This window comes from Pelodiscus sinensis, chromosome 7 (assembly GCF_049634645.1).
Source record: "Pelodiscus sinensis isolate JC-2024 chromosome 7, ASM4963464v1, whole genome shotgun sequence".
Taxonomy (NCBI): domain Eukaryota; kingdom Metazoa; phylum Chordata; order Testudines; family Trionychidae; genus Pelodiscus; species Pelodiscus sinensis.
Genome location: NC_134717.1, coordinates 49,559,456 through 49,580,930, shown reverse-complemented (window position 1 = coordinate 49,580,930; position 21,475 = coordinate 49,559,456). Strand labels below are relative to the sequence as shown.

Below are 21,475 nucleotides of genomic sequence, written 5' to 3'. Positions count from 1 at the left end.
AATTCTGTTTCTGGAAGCTGATCAAATATTTTTATTTGTGTATTCTACAGTTCATTAAGATAAAATTATCAGTTCATTTATTTTCAAAATGATGTATTGCAAGATCAGGGCCACAGATTTCAAAGACTAAAGCAGATGTTTTCATTTTTGTGGTATCTGGGTCTTTATTGCTAAAACAAGTTGTTTGGTTTGCCTACACATTAGCTAGCAATTGTGATGAAGTAATAATGTATACATTCTTTAATTATAGGTAGTATTAGAATTTGACCTTTTGCAGAAAGTGTGCTTGTAATTTAATCATGGTACTTCCTTTCTATTTTGTTGTGCTAATAACCTACAACAGTAAAGGAGATTATTCTTCCCATCAATTAAATTAAATGAAAGTAGCAAAAACTGATCAACTTAAAATACAACGACATTTTACAATGTTTATTGTTTTTCAATCATTTTTTGTAGCTTGCATCATCTAGCCTACTGAAAATTGGTCAGGAGACAGACAAAACTACTACAAGGAACAGAGAATCTGTTTATTTACTGTTAGACATGGTAAGTTCTCATGCTAAGTCCCTTTTGACAGATACCCTTGCTGTTGTAACTCATCAACCAATAGAAATACTTTCTGACATCATGACAATAGGATGACATTAAGAACTGAAGTTCTTTTGATTTTTTTTTTTCTCCCATCTCTCTACACAAGTATTTTTTTACTATTGAGTATTATCTTTCTCTGTGTTGCCTAGAAATGCCAGACAAGATTATAGCGGTAGTCAAGTAACTTTCACAATTGAATAATGGATTCAGCTCTATATTGATGTCACATTAAATTAGTGCAAATTAAACTAAGAAGATAACTCATGAGAGTCTGTTCTGAGCATTGCTTTTAGTGTCCAAAGCCTGTTTAAAATATTTGCAACTAAGTTTGAAAAGCTTTCTATCTGTTAGCTTAAACTCTGTACTTGAAAGTACTTTGTGGGATGACCATGCTGCAGAATTTACCTTTTCACTCTTTAGCCAAAAATATAAATTCTGTTCTAGTGTAGGCTGATAGTAATCAAATGTGGTAGATGAGTCTCAAATCTTGATAGTTTAATTTTGTGCGTTAAGGAAGCTTGATACATTCTTGTTCTTTTTCAGATTGTGCAGGAGTCTCCATTCCTTACAATGGATCTCTTGGAGTCTTGTTTCCCTTATGTCTTGTTGCGAAATGCATACCATGCTGTCTACAAACAAAGTGTCACATCTTCTGCATAAATATCTACATACTGAAGACTTAGCACGCATCTATGTTGCCTCAGTTTTACCTGTAAACTGTGGAGCTATTTTACTTTATGGCCTGACAAACAGTTTTGTGGATTATAAACTTTCTTCCATACAGTTGTATTTCTGATCAGTGGTTTCTTAATATGGTTGTACTACAATATGAGCTTGATTGATTTTAGGTTGCACATTCATGAAAATACTCCTTTTTTATTTTTAGAGTATTGGTTATCTTTAAAAGAAAAACACTACTTCTGCTATATGTTTTTGATATTTGATCATGCAAAACCATAATTGCGTGTTTATTTCCAAGAAGAAAAATGTATTTAGTGATTATTTTAGATAGTGTTCTAGTTTTCATCTGTGTGTAAATTATTTCATATAGGGAAAGTTATAATCTGTACCTATTGTTCTTATTGAAAACAAGAATTGGATGTGCATTTCTGTGAAGTAATTACAGCATTTCTACTTTCCTTTATTTTGAAACATTCGCCAAACTAAGTACTATGACACTATAGAACATTAAAAATGCTATAGGACTGTTTATCCCCCGACAGCAGTCCTCTCCCAATATTCTTAAACAGCACGTGATGTTGTTTGTATAAAGCAAAGTGGGAAAAATTTTTAGACTATCTTCCATGGTGCCCTGTTGGCATTAACACTACCATTGTACCCTGCTGTATAATAAACATTCTTACACATTTATCAGATGTTGATAAAAATGTTAGCCCTTAACCACTTTTTATATGTTTTAAAATTTTTGAAATTCAAGTGTACCTTCCATAACATACAATAAACACTAGACTGTATTACATGTTGGTGATTATTTTTTTTGTAGTGTAAAATTACAATTTAAAATGTTAATTTATCCTAACACATTAAGTTTTAACACTGATCTTGTACATTGGTTTGCAGGTCAGTTGATTAAACCCTTAATCCTTCCATGTGAAGATTTTGTAATATCCAGCTTTGTATGGAACTCCACATATAGACAACTTATAAAACTTCACAGGAAGGAATTTTAAAAATACACATGAAACATCCGTTGAATGCCACAGACCTTCAACTTCTCATTTTACAGTGTACAGTAAACTTCTGATAATCCAGCACCTTTTATGACCCAGGGTGTGCTGGATTATTAGATATGACGAATTATCAGAAGGGGGGGCTATGAGGGATCTGGGGTGGGGTGGGGGGGATGCCACTCCAGGCCCCTCATAGCCCCCTCTTCCGATAGTCCGGCTCTGCCCCAGGTGTCCCTGATTCAGCCACTGCTGGTCAGTTTCAGCAGCGGCTGAATCGGGGACGCCTGCAGCAGAGCAGCTGGAGTGCTGCCAGGTTGGCCCAGTAGCGCCGACCCTTGGCGCGGCGAGACCAACCCGGCAGCACCCCAGCTGCGCTTGGGGACGCCTGGGGCAGAGCAGTTGGGGTGCTGCCGGGTTGGTCCCGCAGCGCCGCTCCTCGGTGCTACTGGACTAACCCAACAGCACCCCAGCTGCTCTGCCCCAGGGGTCCCCAAGTCAGCCGCTGCTGATACTGATCAGCGGCTGACGCCGGGAAGCCCAAGTCAGAGCTGCTCTGCCCCAGGCTTCCTGGAGTCAGCCGCTGGTCAGATTCAGCAGCGGCTGAATCAGAACGCCTGGCGCAGAGCAGCTGGGGGGCTGCCGGGTTGGTCCCACAGCTCCGCTCTTCGGCACTACTGGACCAACCCGGCAGCACCCCAGCTGCTCTGCCCCAGGTGTCCCCAAGTCAGCCGCTGCTGAAACTGATCAGCAGCTGACTCCAGGAAGCGGGGCAGAGCAGCTCTGCCTCGGGCTTCCTGGAGTCAGCTGCTGATCAGTTTCAGCAGCGGCTGACTTGGGGATACCTGGGGCAGAGCAGATGGGGTGCTGCTGGGTTGGTCCCGCAGCCCCAAGGGGCAGCGCTTACGGGACCTACCCGGCAGCACTCCAGCTGCTCTGCCCCCGGCTTCCTTGATTCAGCTGCTGGTCAGTTTTAGCAGCGGCTGAATCGGGGAAGCTGGGGGCAGAGCAGCTCCAATGGTCAAGATGCCCGGAGCTCTTTGGGTTCCTGATGGTGCCGGACCATCAGGAGTGCCGGACCATCAGATGCCGGACCATCGGAGTTTTACTGTACAATACAAAAAGTGTATTTCTGATGCATATTAACACCAATCACTCCCATATGGAGAAAATGCACTTCTAGAGAGTAAAAACTGAAAAACTTGAGAAGCAGGGAGAATGCTGCTAAAACCATGACATCACTGAACAAGAGAGATATATAATAGATCTGTTTTTGTCAACCATGCAAATTGGCATGCAGGATAAAGTTGGCTCATATGAGTATGAAAGCTGACCAGATGGTTTGCTCTTTGATCAGCACCATAGAGACTGAGGGGGTAGCCATGTTAGTCTGAATCTGCAAAAGTGGCGAGGAGTCCTGTGGCACCCTATAGACTAACTGAAGTGTTGGAGCATAAGCTTTCGTAGGCAAAGACCCACTTCATCAGATGCATGCATCTGATGAAGTGGGTCTTTGAAGTGTTGGAGCATAAGCTTTCATGGGCAGTTAGTCTATAAGGTGCCACAGGATTCCTCATCGCTTTTACCATAGAGACTGTGGTTCTAAACAGCTCTGACTCTGGACATTGTATAGGGCCCCTGTTCTTGGACGCACTGGTAACTTTTTCTGTGGTCAGAGAGCTGTTGTATGCTCATCAGCTATAATGAAGGAAAACAAGCCAATAGGATGAAATAGAAGTATGTAGCACATTACGTCCATATTAATTATTCAATCTATTTTTAAAACTAGGGAAATAAAAATGTTGCTTTTTGGACTGATATGCAGTATCACAAAGATAATTGATTTGTGAAAAAATTAAGTTAAATGGGAAATCTGATGCAGCTTGTTAATTTAATACCCTAGTTTTAATAATGTATCAAATTTCTGCCTTCTAATATTTATTTAAATAGCTTTTGCTTGACATACTGAATGTGTGTGGTAAGAGCTCCTGTCTTCCAGTTGGCAACAGTTGCATGTCTTGAGTTTTACTGTCAAAATCTGCTTATGGAATAGCCTGGCTATGTGTGACTTTAATCTTGATCAGTGTGGGGAAGAAAAATAGCTTTGCATGTTTAATGGTTGCTTTGATGTTAATTAGCCAATTCACTACTGGTCACTTTGGTAATTTACCCAGGTCACGGTATTTTAAATCCTAACGTTCGCTAATCCTGACTGCTGCATATGTCCTTTCTCCTATCTAACCAAAGTTAGCTGAATTTTACTGCCAGGAAATCACGCCTGTTTGGCCATCCCCTTTCTAGCAGGTCTCCTACACATCTGCCAGCTGCAAACAGTCATAACATTATTGAAAATGTGTATTTATTTATTTAGGGCAGGTCAGGAGCTTGCTTTCTGTGTTAGACTGCCAACATCTGACCATAAGGTGTTTGCAGCTTGTCTATGACTCTTTCTGGAGCATACCCAGTCAGCACATCTCTCACTGCACTACCTCAGTATATCACAAACCCAGCAAGGTAGCGTTATCAGTCCAAGATTGAAAGGCTCACCACATGAGATTGCTCTCCTAGCCACTGCTGAGAACAAGTGAACACTAAAAGCTCCCCTGCCCACTGAACAATTCAATGCAAAGGAAAGGGGACTTAGGAATGCAGGAGCATCATCTCCTCACCACACCCTGAGTACGTCAACCGAACACAAGGAATATGCTGGACAGACCTCAACTGGGACAGAAAACCACAGAGGAACATAGAAAATTCTCTTCCTGCCAAACAAAACGTGCAAAAGACTGTCCCTCCTATAATATTAGGAAAGATGATTCTGAAACTAAGGAAGGAAATGTAATCAATTGTTGTCATTCTGTCATGATAGCCCAAGCCACTAAAGAAATTCTAGAGCAATGTCAACATAAATGCCATTATTTCCACCAATCAAGCATGCATGTAGCCAAAGACGACGCCTGTCTCACAAATTAGTTCAGTTTTATAGTTTGGAAATTGAAAGTATTGGCTAGTTAGGCAGTTGCAGAAAATGTGATTTCATCCAAAAGCCCCTCACCGAAAAAAACCTTTCTGCTACAAGTTTGACTTTTGATATAAGGAAAGAGGCTTCAACTCCAGGAGATTAAGTATTCCAACTCTCTAGATAATCTAGTGCTGTAGGCCTTAAGCCAACCAGATGAGCTCTGTCTCCTACAAGTATTCTCTACAAAAATGACAAATTTTAATCCATTATTCCCTCAGCCAGATTTCTAAAAACAGAATAGCCCAATAGAATTTGACAAATGAGTTCTCTCTGGAGCTTCAAGCTGTTACAATCGTGTTTGAATCCATGACTGCAATTCATTTGTCTCAAAGCGTTTGTGACAGTCATGTGTGCAACATGCGCTGTCTATACCCAAACTGTAGCGTATGGTTCACAAGACTTATTCCAAATTCCACACCCATTCATGGATAAGGTAAATTGCTCTTTCAGTGCAAACAATAATGTTTGACAAATTGTAGCCCAAAAATATTAATGCAGCTGAATTGCATAGTGGCTACAGTGCTTTCTGATTGTGGTTTTTATTCAGTGCAAAAGGGCTAAATCTCCAAAGCAACCTCTGGCAAAGGGGATTAAATGCTGCATCAGAGACACTCACTTGGCCTGTGACTAGTCCTGTCCCAGAGCTGCAGGAAAAATTACTGGCTACTTCTAAGAAAGATATGGAATAGGGATGTAAAATCTCATTTCATTGGTTAACCAGTTAAACGTAACATTTAACCGATTTAAGGGGGAGACGGCCCCAACCCAATTATGCTATGTGTTTGTTGGAGAAGGTAGTTCAGAGTGCCACAGACTAGCTTTATTAATCTATATCAACTCCCTGCTGTCAGAGCCTTCCATTCTGGCAAGGAAAGGCTAAGACTTCCTTTGCAAGACTGAAACTTGCAGAGCCTTTCTACACTGCCAGAACTAGAAGTTGATTCCTTATTTATTTCTTCTCATAGCACGTGAACTAGAGGTCACCAAATGAAACTGATAGGTAACTGGTTTAAACAAAAGGAAGTATTTCTTTACACAATGCACAATCAACCTGTGGAACTCCTTGCCAGAGAATGTTGTGAAGGCCAACACTATAACAGGGTTCAAAAAGGAACTAGATAAATTAATGAAGAATGCTGTCCATCAATAGCTGTTAGCCAGGAGAGACAGGGATGGTGTCCCTAGCCTCCGTTTGTCAGAAGCTGGGAATGGGAGAAAGGGAATGGATCACTCAATGATTACAATCTGTGCAATTCATTCCCTCAGGGGCAGTTGGCATTGGCCACTGTCAGAAGATGGGATACTGGGCTAGATGGATCTTTGGTCTGACCCAGTATGGCTGTTCTTATTATTAAGGAAGAAAAGAGAAATAATCTATCCATATCCTTAAGATGTCATTCTTCAATAATCTACTGCATAAATTATTATTCCTCTATTCTGACCATTTGCTAGATACCTCAACCTTGCACCGGTGGGGTTCAAGCTGAGACCAGTGACTCCAAGCATGAGCCTCTATAATGTAATGTTATGGTTAGATGCTTGCAGCTCCGATTTAATTTAAGTGAAGTAAACTATTCCTGTGTCTATATGCTGCTGATGTACCAAAATCTAAATTAGGAGTCAATGAAAAATGACTGTCACTGCCAAGCAACCGTTATATTACAGTATACGTTATTTGGACCAAGTAGCATTGAGAATACTGGCAGTTTACCAGAAGCACTGGAACTGAAATTGGGCAGCAGACAAAACCACAAGGAGAAGACAGTCAAGGAAAAGTAGTAATCAAAAATCCTGTGGCGGTATTTTACAGCTTGGGGGGAAATGTATTTTTGTAAATTTTTATCCTAATGCTTCAGCACAATGATGATTGACAGTATGAGGACAGAGGGTTGGTATGTTGGGCGAGATCTGAGTGTGTAGATTACTTATGTAGACAAGTAGTTTTAAGTCAATAACCTTAATCACATTTATTCCCATCCATCAGATTTGCAAATATTTGTGTACATACTTGCTGGCTCTTCTGCTAAAAATGTGTTAGTCAATTTAGTAAACAAGCCTGTGGTTGCAGGGAACAAAATAAACAAGCAATCACTGTTCTATATACAGTATGTAACTGTGTGTGGGAGGGGGAAAATAGGCTGGGGGGAGGTGGAAATTGTCCAGAGGTTGGGTTTAAAGATCAGTGTAACAGAAATGACAGGAATGATCAGAAAATTGTCTACCTTTTTAAATAATTGGAAATAAGATGCTGGAAAACATGCCAACTGAATTTTTCATTTTTTGTTTTTAACCCAATCAAGGTCTGTTTCTATATCACGGAATCAAGATGAGCAAAATCCTCATCACATTATCTTTACACCATAGTTTTATGGATAAAATCATTATATTGTGAGGAAAAATAGGTAAAAGAATCATGGATTTTAAATAATTCCTTTGATCTTTATTCCTGAAGCATAAGTGTGTGCAGGATTGGAGCTCTTGGTCATTAAGATCTCAAATTAACCTTAGAAGCCCACTTTTGTCAAAAGCGCCAGCCTTGGCTCACAGAATGAGTAATTGTAAATCACTAGATATGGTGATTATTGTAGACTCATGCAATAACTTGAGAAAGCTAGTGAGTGGATGGAGACAAAACAGGAACTGAGGAATTTAAGGAGACAAAGGCCTTATTTATATATATATAATACTATTTATCATAGGTTGTTAGCCAGGGCTTGACAAATGGTGGCGAAACCTACTCGCGCACCCCGCACTGTGCACCGGTGAACAGGGCGACTGGCTGAAATCTACTCGCCATGGGCGAGTAGATTCAGTGATTTGTCAAGCCCTGGGTGTTACCATACATAATCACTGTGTGCATCTAATTTGTAGAAACTTCTCTGCATCTACATCTCCCCATTATTTTCTCTTATCATTCAATATACTGAAAAAAGAAGGACTTTGTTAATCTACATGAATGAGTGCAAACCCATTCATAATTTCATATTCAGTGCAGATTCAGGGAGCAGCATCCATCCTGTCACTAAATGAAACAGGGACCTTGTGGAAAAAATGGTAGGTGATCATCTAATTCAGGAGTGTATCATAATGCATATAGCACAATGTGGACAAATTAAGACTGAATGCATCATCTTAATTCTGGCATTTCCTAACCTTTGAGAGCTTGACTCTGCAAATCGAATGTTCTTTTAATATTGTTACTACTTTTATATCATTCTAATTATTTTCACAAATGGCAGTGTAGTGTTTTATAAACTTCAGAATACATTTTATGGAGTCATGGTAATAAAAAACAAAGGGCATGACTACGCTAGGAAATTATTGTAAAATAACTTATTTTGAAATAACATGTCCACATTTGGAGGATAGGAACATAATTCAAAATGACCTTAGCAAGTTAGAGAAATGGTCAGAGGTAAACAGGATGAGGTTTAATAAAGAGAAATGCAAAGTGCTCCACTTAGGAAGGAACAATCAGTTCCATACATACAAGATGGGAAGCAACTGTCTAGGAAGAAGCATGGCGGAAAGGGATCTAGGGGTCATAGTGGACCACAAGTTGAATGAGAGTCAACAGTGTGATGCTGTTGCAAAAAAAGCAAATATGATTCTAGGTTGTATCAACAGGTGTGTTGTAAGCAAAACTCGTGAAGTCATTCTGCCGCTCTACTCTGCACTAGTTAGGCCTCAGCTGGAGTACTGTGTCCAGTTCTGGGCACCACATTTCAAGAAAGATGTGGAGAAATTGGAAATGGTACAGAGAAGAGCGACAAGAATGATTAAAGGTTTAGAGAACATGACCTATGAAGCCAGGCTTCATGAACTGGGCTTGTTTAGTTTGGAAAAAAGAAGATTAAGGGGGGACATGATAGCGGTTTTCAAATATCTAAAAGGGTGTCACAAGGAGGAAGGCGAAAATTTGTTCCTCTTGGTTTCTGAGGACAGGACAAGGAGTAATGGGCTTAAAGTGCAGCAGGGGAGGTTTAGATTGGACATTAGGAAAAAATTCCTAACTGTCAGGGTGGTCAAATATTGGAATAAATTGCCAAGGGAGGTGGTGGAATCTCCCTCTCTGGAGATATTTAAGAACAAGTTAGATAGACATCTGTCAGGGATGGTGTAGACGGAGCTTGATCCTGCCTTGAGGCGGGGGGCTGGACTCGATGACCTCTCGAGGTCCCTTCCAGTCCTATTATTCTATGATTCTATGATTGTAAGGCAGCATTATAATAGTGCAGAATTATTTCGAAATAGCACGTCCACACTGATTAGAGCCTGCATTGGATTTAAAGCCCCCAGAAGCACTCCGGGGAGAGGACTGGGATGGTGGACGCTTCCTACAGCTGCTTGCTGAGGCTAGCTGAGACGCATGATCAAAGGGGACCTGCGTGTGTCCCACCATTTCTCCACTGTCTGCCCTTTCGCGGGATGCCAAACTCTCACCACATGCTCTACTTGCCCATGTAGACACCATAGCACGTCCAACATGGAGCTGGTGCAGTTCATCCAAACTGCACACATGATGCTTCAGGTTGATGATGACCAGTCCAAACTGCAGGACCCGTTCACCCAGGCCCTGGTGCTCCTGCTACAGCAAATGATCCTCGATCTCCTGCGCACATAGAATATCGCTTCTGGTGGAGGGAGACCAGATCTGACTGGTGGAACCGCATCATCCTATAGTGATGAGATGACCATCAATGGATCCAGAACCTCCGCATGTGGAAGGCCAACTTCCTCGAGCTCTGCAAGTGGCTTGCTCCTGCCCTCAGGCAACAGAACACCCACATGAGACCCGTCACCCCCCTAGAGAAGCGTATCACCCTATGGAAGTTTGCCATGCTAGACAGGAACCGCTCCATGGGGAACCAGTCCAGAGTAGGGAAATCGTGGTCAGGCCCGTGCTCCTAAAGGTAGTCAAGGCCATCAACACCATCTTGCTGCAGAGGGTCATTACTCTGGGCAATGTTGACCACATCATGGATGGCTTTACCGCCATGGGCTTCCCCAACTGCGGGAGGGCCACAGACGACACTCAGGTCCCCATCTTGGCCCGCAACCATCATGCCTTGGACTACGTAAACAGAAAGGAGTACTTCTCTATGGTGCTGCAGGCTCTGGTGGACCACAAGGGACAGTTCATGGACATAGTGGTCAGTGAAGGCACACAACACCCGCATCTTTCAAAACCCAAGCCTGCTCCAGAGGATGCACACTGACCTCACCTTCAGGGTCAGGGACATGGACATGCCCATGTGCACCCTGAGCGACACAGCCAGTGCCTTACCTCCCTGGCTGATGTAAGCGTGGATCCTACCAAGGAGCATTTCAGTGCCAAGTGGTGCAGACACTGTGTGGTGATGGAGCGTGTCTTCAGCCACCTAAAGGGGGGGAAGTTCAGGACTCTCCTCACCCATCTGGACCTCAACGAGCACAACATCCCGTTTGTGGGTGGCAGCCTGCTGTGTGCACCACAACCTATCTGAGAGCAAGGGAGGAGACTTTCCTGCCAGGGAGGAGGGTAGAGGCTGATAGGCTGGCCAGGGCTTACAAGCAGTCAGACACCAGTGCCCATCAGGGGAGCATAACAGAGGACTGTGCTCATCTAGGAGGTCTTGAAAGAGAGTTTCAGCCAAGGCCAACTGTCAGACTCTCCCCCAGGCCTCTCCCCTAGGGACCCCTGCATTGGTTGGCCCTGTGTGGATTTCCTCCTCCACTCCACCCTTCTCCCCTGCAGAGCAAATAAAAAAGCCTTTTTGTTTGGGAAACACAACTTTGTTGTTGTTTTATTGAGGTATATACAACAGGGGAGGGACTGGGGAAAGAACCTGGAATAAGAGTGGGGAGGGGGCTCAGGAATGGGGCTGAGAGTGATGCCTGCCTAGTGTATCTCGGGAGGCTTTGGCTGCCTGAGAGGTTGTACTGCCACGTGTTCGGTGGCCCCAGCGGCCCCTGGGGAGGGCAGTTTTGGCGGGAGGGATGGGGATGAGGGCGTGGCTGATGGCCCACTCCATGCATATCGATGTTATGGAGAAGCACGTAGCCTCATGCTAGCCAACTACTCCCACATGGCCTTCCACTCACTGCTCCTGGTTAGCCTGGTGCTCCTCGCATTGGTGGCCTGCTCCTGGTGCTCCTCATCGAACTCCTGGATGAGGGACTGGCGGCAGGCCATGTGGTCCCGCAGCAGGTCTTCCCTGGTGCACTTTCTGCGGCAGATCCCAGAAAGGCGGGAAGATGGCGTGGGAGGTGTTGGATGTGCTACACTTGCAGCTAGGCCATCTGTGAAGAAAAGTGACAAGGGCAGTCATCCCAGGAGGCACTGTGCATGAAGCCTAGCCCTAATCTCTGAGCCAACTCATAAGGTCTTGTTTCGGACAATGGGAATGTGCTTAGAGTAAGACCATCTGTTGCCCAGATAGCAGGCACTTTCCTGCAGGGGCACAGATGTCCCAGGAGAACATCACTACACCCACAGCGGGCCTGTCCAGGAACCTTGTGAGAAGGATCGCGGGGTTCCTGTGTGAGAGGGCTGTTCCCCACTCTGGCACTCTGAGTGCAGAAGGTGGGGGCCCACAAGAGACCTTAAATACCTTGCCTCTATAGGCTCTGTTTACAAAAACTCCCCAGAGTCACTGACTTTGGGAGGTAGCTGCCACTATCAAGTGATTTAATCCCTTAAAAAAAACCAGGAGAAATGCTTGAAATTCTTCCCAAAGGGGTACCACAGCTCTTTCCACAAGAGAGCTTGAAAAAGAAACAACACAGAAAACAAACTGTGTCCCTGATAGCTGACCCCTCAGGGTAGGCAAACACACACACACACACACACACACACACACACACAGACCACCTGTTACCTTCCAGAACAAGAATCAAATCATCACCTTAAAAAGGGGGGTTTATTAACAAAACAAAAAGATATACTTGGTTGCTAGGTAAAACAAAAAGAAGCAGTCATGTAGCACTTTAAAGACTAAAGATGGTTTATTAGGTGTTGAGCTTTCGTGGGGAAGACTAACAAGGTTACCTCTCTGTTACTTTTCATGGTTGCTAAAGAGCAACTGAAAAGAATAAATTAAAACACAGAGTGGGGAAAACAGTATCTTTGGCCCAGCTCAGGTATGGTGAATGGGGGAGGGACGGCATGGATTCACACAGAGAAGTTTAACCAAACAACCAAAACAGAAAATTACTCTACTCCTGACTAAATGTACATTTTCCCCTTATTTACTCACAATCCCTTCATGGTCCTCCACTTCCATGTCCTGAATTCTTTGGAGGCATGGTAGTCCTGCCTGGCTTTAAATCATTTTCTCTCTCCCAATTCCTGGCTTAAAACTCCATAAAGAGAAAATGCAGCAGGTATATATTTACAATTTAAATTTCAACACTATTGGTTCTTCTGGCTCCCTGCCAACAACACCCATAGCTACCTGAGTTTAACCCTTTAGTCACCAAGTGCTAGCCAGTACTCCTGTCCATCAGAGAGCTGGCTATCATAGAGCTGAGTGCTCTGAACTGATGCGCCCTGTGTACCCATGTACTGAGACCCTCCCCAGGCTGAGAAGTCCGAGTGGAGAGCGTGCAGCCCCTCGCAGCCTGCTGCCTGCCCCGCATTTGTATAGGGAATGTTATGGACCTGAAGTGCCTTCGCCGGGATTGTCCAAGCCCTGGGAGACATTCCAGGGGGAGGGGATATTTCCAGGGGGAGGAGCAGCTCCTGGCTGGCAGGCATGGTGCTCTGTCTGGTCTGCTCCTCCCCATTGTTCTCATCCACAAAACCCACCTTTGTAGAGGCTCACACTGGACAATGACGGGGGAAGAAGGTGACCGACCCCTTCTCCCCCGCCCCAGGATGGCATCTGGCTGTTCATAGTAGTGGCAGGTGTGAGGAGCTTCCCCAGAGAGTCCATTTTGCTCCCTGGCCTTAGTGTAGACCTGCTGGAATTCTTTTATTTTCATGCAGACCTGGTTGAGGGTCCACGTGTCCCTTCTTGGCCTGGCTGGCAGCCATTCTGATGCAGAGATCTTGGAGGTCGGACTTCTCCCCCCAGACTTTCATGAGGTCGAGGATCTCCGCACCGGACCAGGTCGATGCCTTGTTTTGCTCCTGGCCAGGAGCATAAAGGGAACTGTGGGAGTGCTGGCAGCTATTGTGGGGCACAAAGGGAGCACTGGGGTTGGCCATGGCTCATGGGGTGGCTGCTGTGTGGCCTGGGGCTCTCCTCGAGCCACAAGCCCTTTCTCTTCTGTCTGCAGCTTTAAGTTCTGCTGGAGAAGGGGAGCAGTGGAGCTAGCAGGGGTGTGGCCAGAGCGGCCACAAGTGCAGCTGAGAGGCCTCTGGAGATCAATTATTTCAAATTAACAGCAGCTGAGCATCCACACTGATGCTATTTCGAAATAACAGTTTTGAAATAAGCGTTATTCCTCGTGACAAGCAGGAGTTATTTCAAAATAACCAGCCCATTATTTTGAATCTAGCCAATTAGCCTGTCATAAAATGGGATTTTCAGGTCTTCTCTCCTGAGCTCTCTCGCTCTGTCTCTCTCTCTTCCTACTGCCTCCCCGCCCCCAGCTCTCCTCCGCCTCCTGCCTCTCTCTCCGTCTCTTTTTCTTCTCCCCCTCCTGCCTCTCACTCTCCCTTTCTCTTCTCCTCTTCCTCCTGCCTCTCTCTCCCCTCTGTCTCTCCCCTTCCCCTTGCCGCCACTTGCTCCCCTGCCGGGACCCAGCTGAGCAGCACAGCGCTCGGCCGAATCGCCAGGGAGGGAGGGGAAGGGGGCAGGGCACTGATGTACACGGACAGGAAGCGTAGCCGTGTACGTCAGCATTAGCGTCAGCATTACAGATGCACAGACACTGGGCTACTATATATATAACAGGTTTGGTAGTGTGGACACTCTGCTTGTTATTTTGAAATAAGGGGAGTTAGAATCGTAGAATCCTAGGGTTGAAAGAGACCTCAGGAAGTCATCGAGTCCAACCCCATGCCCAAAGCAGGACCAATCCCAACTAAATCATCCCAGCCAGGACTTTGTCAAACCAGGACTTAAAAACCTCAAGGGATGGAGATCCTACCACCGCCCTAGGTAACCTATTCCAGTATTCACCCCCTCCTAGTGAAATAGTTTTTCCTAATATGCAACCTAGACATCCCCCACTGTAACTTGAGACCATTGCTCCTCATTCTGCCATCTGTCACTACTGAGAACAGCCTCTCTCCATCCTCTTTAGCCTCCCTCCTCTCCCTCCCCCCGCTTTAAGGTAGTTAAAGGCTGCTATCAAATCCCCTCTCTTCTGCAGATTAAACAAGCCCAAATCCCTCAGCCTCTCCTCCTAGGTCATGTACTCCAGCCCCCTAATCATTTTGTTGCCTTTTGCTGGACCCAGTCCAATGCATCCATATCCTTTCTGTAGTGGGAGGCCCAGAACTGGACACACTATTCCAGATGAGGCCTCACCAGTGTTATTTTGAAATAACTCCCTAGTGTAGACCAGAGCTAAAATACTAAAGGATTATGATACAACATATACTGATCAAAATTAAGGGGCTACCTCCGAGTGAGAGAAAGAGATTGAGAAAATTATAAGATGCATTTAGTACACTTAAAAGAGGCTGGTGAGGTTGAAAAGAGAAAAGGTGCATTAACAACTTTCCTATCTGAAAAGATACAAGACATCTAAATATCTTGCTATTTGGTTATAAGACTTTTTATATCTTTACACCAAAAGTAGTTATCAAGGTATAAAATCAAAGAGGTCCTGTGGTCGGAGAAGGATTTTTAAATACCATTTTAAGTTCCTTTAGATTAAACATTTGTGTTTGTTTTTTCTAGGTATATTTGGTAGGAGTTGCAAAAAGGGAGGATTTTGAGTTCAAGATCTTGAGAGATAGAGATCTGCTTTAAAAATCCTACACAGTCTGATGGGGAACTTCTGTAAACTCTGCATTCTTGTATTTAGACACACGCAGTACTTGAGTCTCTGAGTGTCAGTGGTAAATTCCCATTAAAATTGGTGGGTGCATAGCACTCTTAAAGATCATGCTCCTAAAGTAAAATTTAACTGTACCCTGAACTCTGATTTTAGAAATAAAATGCTGCTCTGATAATGGGACAATGCTGGGGCAAATAAGGGCAGAATTTGGCCCTGCCATTGGGTAGGGAATAAGTATTAATTCATAATGGCCTGGAATGTTTTGTTTTGGATTTAATTGGAAATGAATTCTACATAGGGTATATGTGGGAATGCTGCCCCAGACATAACCATATATATAACAAGCCATCTTTACCTTAAAATCCTTATCTTGTTAGCAAGCAGGGGTTGATAAGGCTGGCAGAATTAAGCAGGTTCCACTCTAGCCTTATCTACACTTGGGGAAAATATGAATTTTGACACATGCTAGCTAACCTGTGGAAATCCTAGTGTAAACAAGGCAAGTTTTAGTTTAAGGTTAGCTAGCGGTAAGGGGGAGCCAAGGGCTTATACTGACCAGTTAACATACTCATAATCAAATACCATACTCAGTTAATATACTCAAATAACATTGTGCTTTGTCTACCCTCTTGAATCAATCTTTTTCCTTTTAAAGATGCAACTACTGGGGTAGATGGCTCATTATTCTGCCCAGGTGTAAAGGACTGGCCAGGCCCACTGATAGGGGACAGCAAAGAGGAGCATCTGCCTCAGGTTCTAGCAATTCAAAAGAGACATCTGCTCCCGAGCTGCTGGCTCTAAATTATTGCAAGAGCACTGAGAGGCTGCCAGAGGGAGGCTAGCCCCAGCCCTACCCCTCCAACCCAAGGCCCCATCCCATTCAGGAGCACAGAGCCGGGATCCCTCCCACCTTGCCCAGAGGCCCAGCAATTCTGCTGGCTCCCTGGGAGTAGCTCTCTGAAAGGAAAGGACCTGTAGCGTGACCTGAGCAGTAATACTTTGGTCAGAAACCCCAGAAAAGGGGAAGCATAGAACAAGGCTTCCACTGAACTTAATTGCCTTTTAGGGTGGTGTTTTCAAAAGTTTGTAAACAATTTGACTTTCATGGTGATTTCAGCTTATAAATTAGGTAGTTGCTTTTGCAGATCCCCTCCTTAGTGTTGGTTTAGTTATCTGAGGATGAGTAAAAGGTGGGTGTGTGAACTCTGTTCTAGAACAGTTTTGAGAAAAAGAGGACAGGTATATGAACAACTTTTTGTTTTGCTCTAGTTATTGGTAAGCATAATCTCAGTTCCTTAAAAAAGTCACTTTAGATTATTGAATTTTGTTTACTTTAAAACACACAGCCAACTTACTGTTGCTCTTAGGAAGGCTGCTCTCAGGAAGCCGGGATGGGTCCCAACTCATGACAACAAATTAATATTAGTTATGCAATTGAAAATACATTTCAGCTAATTGAATGCCACCTCATTAATGTGACCCTTTGATGTGCTGTAGTTCTGTGTGAATTCTAATCTAGTGGTTTGCTTTTATCTGTTTGGGTTTATTGGAATGACATAAAAGCTGATTTTTTTAAACATTGTTAATTAACTTTGTATTTTAAACTTTGGTTGCATTGTTAAAGGAAATTGTTTCATCATGTGTTAATCACTGTGGCAATTTTTTTTTCCTCCCTAAGGAAAAAGCTTAGGAAACCCTGAACTTTGTCCTCTTTTGACTCTAGCCCTTTAATGGAGATGCAGATCCTGATGTATTTAAATTGTAAATGTGAATCAGGTTCCAACAGAGCCTTTAGGATTTATGTACCTCAGTCAATTCATGAGAACAAGAATTGTATTGATTACACTAATTCCAGTAAATGCAATTAGAGTTTGTGGGTTGTCAGTCTCTGACTTTGCACTGAAGAACTGCCATATTAAAACAAACCAATGATCTACTGGGGTGTGTCTAGACTACATCCCTCTTTTGGCAGAGGGATGTAAATTAGGCACTTCGAAATGGCAAATGGAGCCGGGATTTGAATTTCCCACGCTTCATTTACATAATTGCATCATGGCGCTCTTTCGAAAAAGCGCTCTTTCTAAAGTAAAACCGCAGTCTAGATGCGGTTCTTTCGGAAAGGGAAGGCTTTTTCAAAAGATCCTGTAAACCTCAAAAAATGAAGTTTACAGAATCTTTCGAAAAAGGCTTCCATTTACGAAAGAACCAAGTCTAGACTGCAGTTTTACTTTAGAAAGAGCGCTTTTTCGAAAGAGCGCCATGATGAGATTATGCAAATGAAGCGTGGGAAATTCAAATCCCGGCTCCATTTGCCATTTCGAAGTGCCTAATTTACATCCCTTTGTCAAAAGAGGGATGTAGTCTAGACGTGTCCTTGGAGAGTAATGGAAGGAACTTAAATTGGAAAACTTAGAATATTCTAAACTTAGAATATTTTATAGATTCTCAAATCTTTTGGTTCCCATGGTACCCGACCTTGCAATCATGACCCAAAGTTGCAAGCAAAGCTGTTTTCAATGTGGCACACATTTTTTCAGACTGAAGTCTAATTTTGCAAATGCTTTCATATGTGTTACTTTGCTCACCTTAGCAGTCCTACTGAACTCATTGGTTCTACTCATATAGCAAAGTTACACACATGCTTGTGTTTGCAGAATCAGGGTCAAAGCATTCATATAAAGATTTCATTGCAGGTGTTCACCACCTCTGAAAATCAGGCTATTTATTTAAAAGTCTCAGAGGGATCGCCGTATTAGGTTGTAATTTTATAAACAAGTAGTCCTGTGCTACCATAAAGACTAACAAAAGTATATATAGAATCATGAGCTTTCGTGGACAAAACCCACTTCTTGAATCTAATTTTAGGTACCAAAGTTTGAATTTTTTTCCCTACATTTCTAGACCTTGTGATTGCAAAGATGTTAACTGAATATACCTATTTTGGCATCGATAGTGGCACTGGAAAATGTACTATTCATATTACATGGTATGATTTTTAAATGTGAAATTAAAAAATGTCTGCCCTGAATGTAAATACATCTTTTGGCCAATTAAATTTGCTTAATCCTACCTCCCCTCAAATTACCAATTACAACCATATATAGGGAATTATATATAGTTTTAAACTTGAAACAATGCAAAGACTGTGAGATATAAACTAGTGGGAGAAAAAGGTGATGAGTTTTGAGTCAAGGTTGAAAATTTGGAGGGTGTCAGAATCATAGATAGAATTGAACAACTTCTCTATCAGTATATGGAATACTCTCTCAGATGAAATGGTCAAAGTGCCATAGTGGCTATATTGAAAACTGTGTTTAATAAGATTCCAATGTGGGCTGGGATTTAGTAGAATTTGGGGATTAAAACCCAGATTTCATTAAGTCAATGTCATTTAGGATCCTAAAGCTCCTAAGTACCTAAATCACTTTTAAAAATGAGACATTTTCCCTAAGTTTTTAGGCATTGCAGCACTGAGCACTGTAATGCCCAAATGCCTTTAAAAATCTGTGCCTTAACAAACTCCAGTTATCTTTGTAAAATGGAGCAAATCTCCATTTTAGTTAGTGGGTCCCTGGGAACTGTATTTGGAATTAAAGATGGGTCAATTATCAAAGGAGTTCTACTGACTATTTGTCAATCTTCTTATTCTTTGGAAGTTTCTTGTGTGTGGCCAAATACCATGAAAAGCATAAACATCACTTAATGAATCTTGCTGTCAATTTTATACAGGCAAACCAAAACAGATCCCTGTGCCCCTATTGAAAAACCTGCATTACAGCTGGCAAACCTTACCAAGCTGCTATAAATCCACTATGTGGCTGCAAAATCTTGTGAGTCACAAGCAGCTCACACTCTTCACTATGCCAAATTAGATATCTATGGGATATGTCTACTGCATACCTAGGATAGGCTACAGTAGACGCTTTACCAGCACGTTCTACTCTCTTTTGGTGGACTGAACTGTTGTCAATGTCAATGAGCCTTTGCAATGTTTGTTAATTATGTGTAAAACTAAATGTAACCTGGCATGTTTCCAACCCCATAATATTAACTTCTACAGTAACAAAGGATGTGGAGTTCAGGGGCAAATCATGTTCCTCCTGACCTTTCAAGAAGGAAGTAGATGGGAGAAAAATTAATCCGAAACATTTGAATCTGTGATGCATAAAGACCCAGGATGGTTAATAATGAACAGTATGAAAAATTATTGTATGAAAAGAACCTTTTCTTATTCCTTTCCATATGTAAGTTGACCAAGGAGAAGTTTGAAAGATTATTAAAGTAAGTGAATAGTCTCCTGTGTTTTCCTCTACCTGAGGGAGCTGTAACAGAACCTTGGCTGGAACAGGAAATGTACAATAAATCCCCTTTTTATGACTCTGTAAGTCAATGATTTTATGGTTTTAGTAACAGCTATATAAAATACTTTGTTTTTTCTGGATAGGCAAGTAAATTAAATTGAAAGTAATACTAAGATCATTACAGAAAGTCTCAGGAAAGTAAAAACCTGTTCTGAAGAATACATATTTATCTCAACATGACCTTTTCTTATTAACAATCTGGGTCTTCGTGTATACATGGATATAGAGAAATACTGCACAGAGTAAAAGCAAAATGGTTGGAATGGTAACAGACAATTGCTGGTAACAATTGCTGGTAACAGACTTTTCTAAAAGCAATAATGTTGTATATGATGTTTTCCTTAGCTAAAGTCTCACACAAAATGTGTTTAGCTCTTTAGAAATAGTAGCCCATTACCAAGGTATCTGGGTCTCACAAACAAACAAAATATAACAGAAAACCATGATTTCTATCAAAACACCTTCATTAGTTGTGTTTACAAGACCGAGCATAGAATCCAAATATAAAGATAGAAAACACCCCATATATCATGTTAGCACTTGGACAGGCTACTGTATGTTGTTCCTACACACTGTTAAACAGGGAAGGGGTTTTGTTCATTTTAAATATAAAAGTGGATCTTCATCCTTTCTCTTGGATAAGTATTCTACTGGCTAAAAAAATTCACTGCTGCATGCTTTCTCCTGATAACCAGTCTACATTTTTCTTTCTTTTCATCCTATTGCGCTTCATTCTATTTGTTATTTATGAAAAATACACACTTTTCCTTTTTGGTGTTTACTTTCAGCTATTTATAAACTGTTATTACAGCCAACCCTTAGTCTGTCCTTAAACAATAGCTATATTGTGACACCAGTTATTTTACAAGGCATTTCTCATTTTCTCACTGTCTAAACTTTTTCGCTGTTGAATGAAAATTTAAAGAGCATGCAAACATCTGCCCCAAATAACAAGTCTTGCATTGGGCTTTGGAGGTGTGATTGACTACCAGACAGAGCAGGTTTCAGAGACATGCTTCTTTACATTAACTCCAATCATATATAGTCCAGTCTCTAGCTAGCCATACATAATAAGCCATATATGAAGAATTTAGTGCATAGGTTTTGCCCACTTGATATCATTAACTGTTTTGTTTTTGTCTGTTTCACATTCTTTGAAAATGTAGAGCCAGATCCTTTGGTCCTTCTGAACAGTCTTCTGCTATCAAGTGGTCACTAACACGTCTACCCTCCAGACTCCACTTCTGGTGTCAGGGCAGCCATAAGGTTATTCTAATTTACATTTGACAGCCCACAACCTGAACACAAGTTCTGACTGCCAGGGATTGCCAAGGCCTAGAAATACACTGGCTATAATCCTTTTTCTTTGGACAGACTCCTAATCTGGGCGGGGAAGTAAGAGGTGGTGGTATAAGAAGTGCTGTGATCTATGCTACCGAGGGATTTGCACAAGGAAAGGACACCTCACTAGGACTAAATCCTCCATGTAAGGCTCCATATTGCCTCTACTGACATCAGCAGGAAGTAATGAGTCTATAGTTATTTGATAAAATTCTTATTTTGCATTAGCATTTCAAAATATTGCAGTGTGTCTGATGTCCTAAAAATAGTTACACTCAAGAACAAGTAAACACACCAATAATTCATACTGTCCCATTAAGAGTTTGCATCATAACTTTCTATTTCTGATTACAGATTACTCATCCTCTCTTACCATTTATTGTACTCAGTGAAGTCTTTATGTGAAAGGGGATCAAGTTTAAACATTTAAAAAAATATTTGAAAAGGATGAGATGTTGCTAATTTACGGTTCTAATACTAAGCTGAACACCATGACTTTGAGCTTATTTTTTAATCCAGTTACAGACTGACTACTG

General features: G+C 42.2%; 1 protein-coding gene across 2 annotated transcripts in view; it reads left to right on the top strand.

The window, feature by feature from the left end:
• Positions 1–2,066, top strand: part of NCKAP1 (NCK associated protein 1) — a 123,621-nt gene extending 121,555 nt beyond the window's left edge. For both annotated transcript variants that reach the window (XM_075933759.1, XM_075933760.1), the window contains exons 30-31: positions 457–546; positions 1,135–2,066. In XM_075933759.1, the coding sequence (XP_075789874.1) occupies positions 457–546; positions 1,135–1,251 (207 nt within the window). In that variant the 3' untranslated portion in view covers positions 1,252–2,066. The remainder of the gene's footprint in view (positions 1–456; positions 547–1,134) is intronic.
• Positions 2,067–21,475: the final 19,409 nt, after the last annotated feature.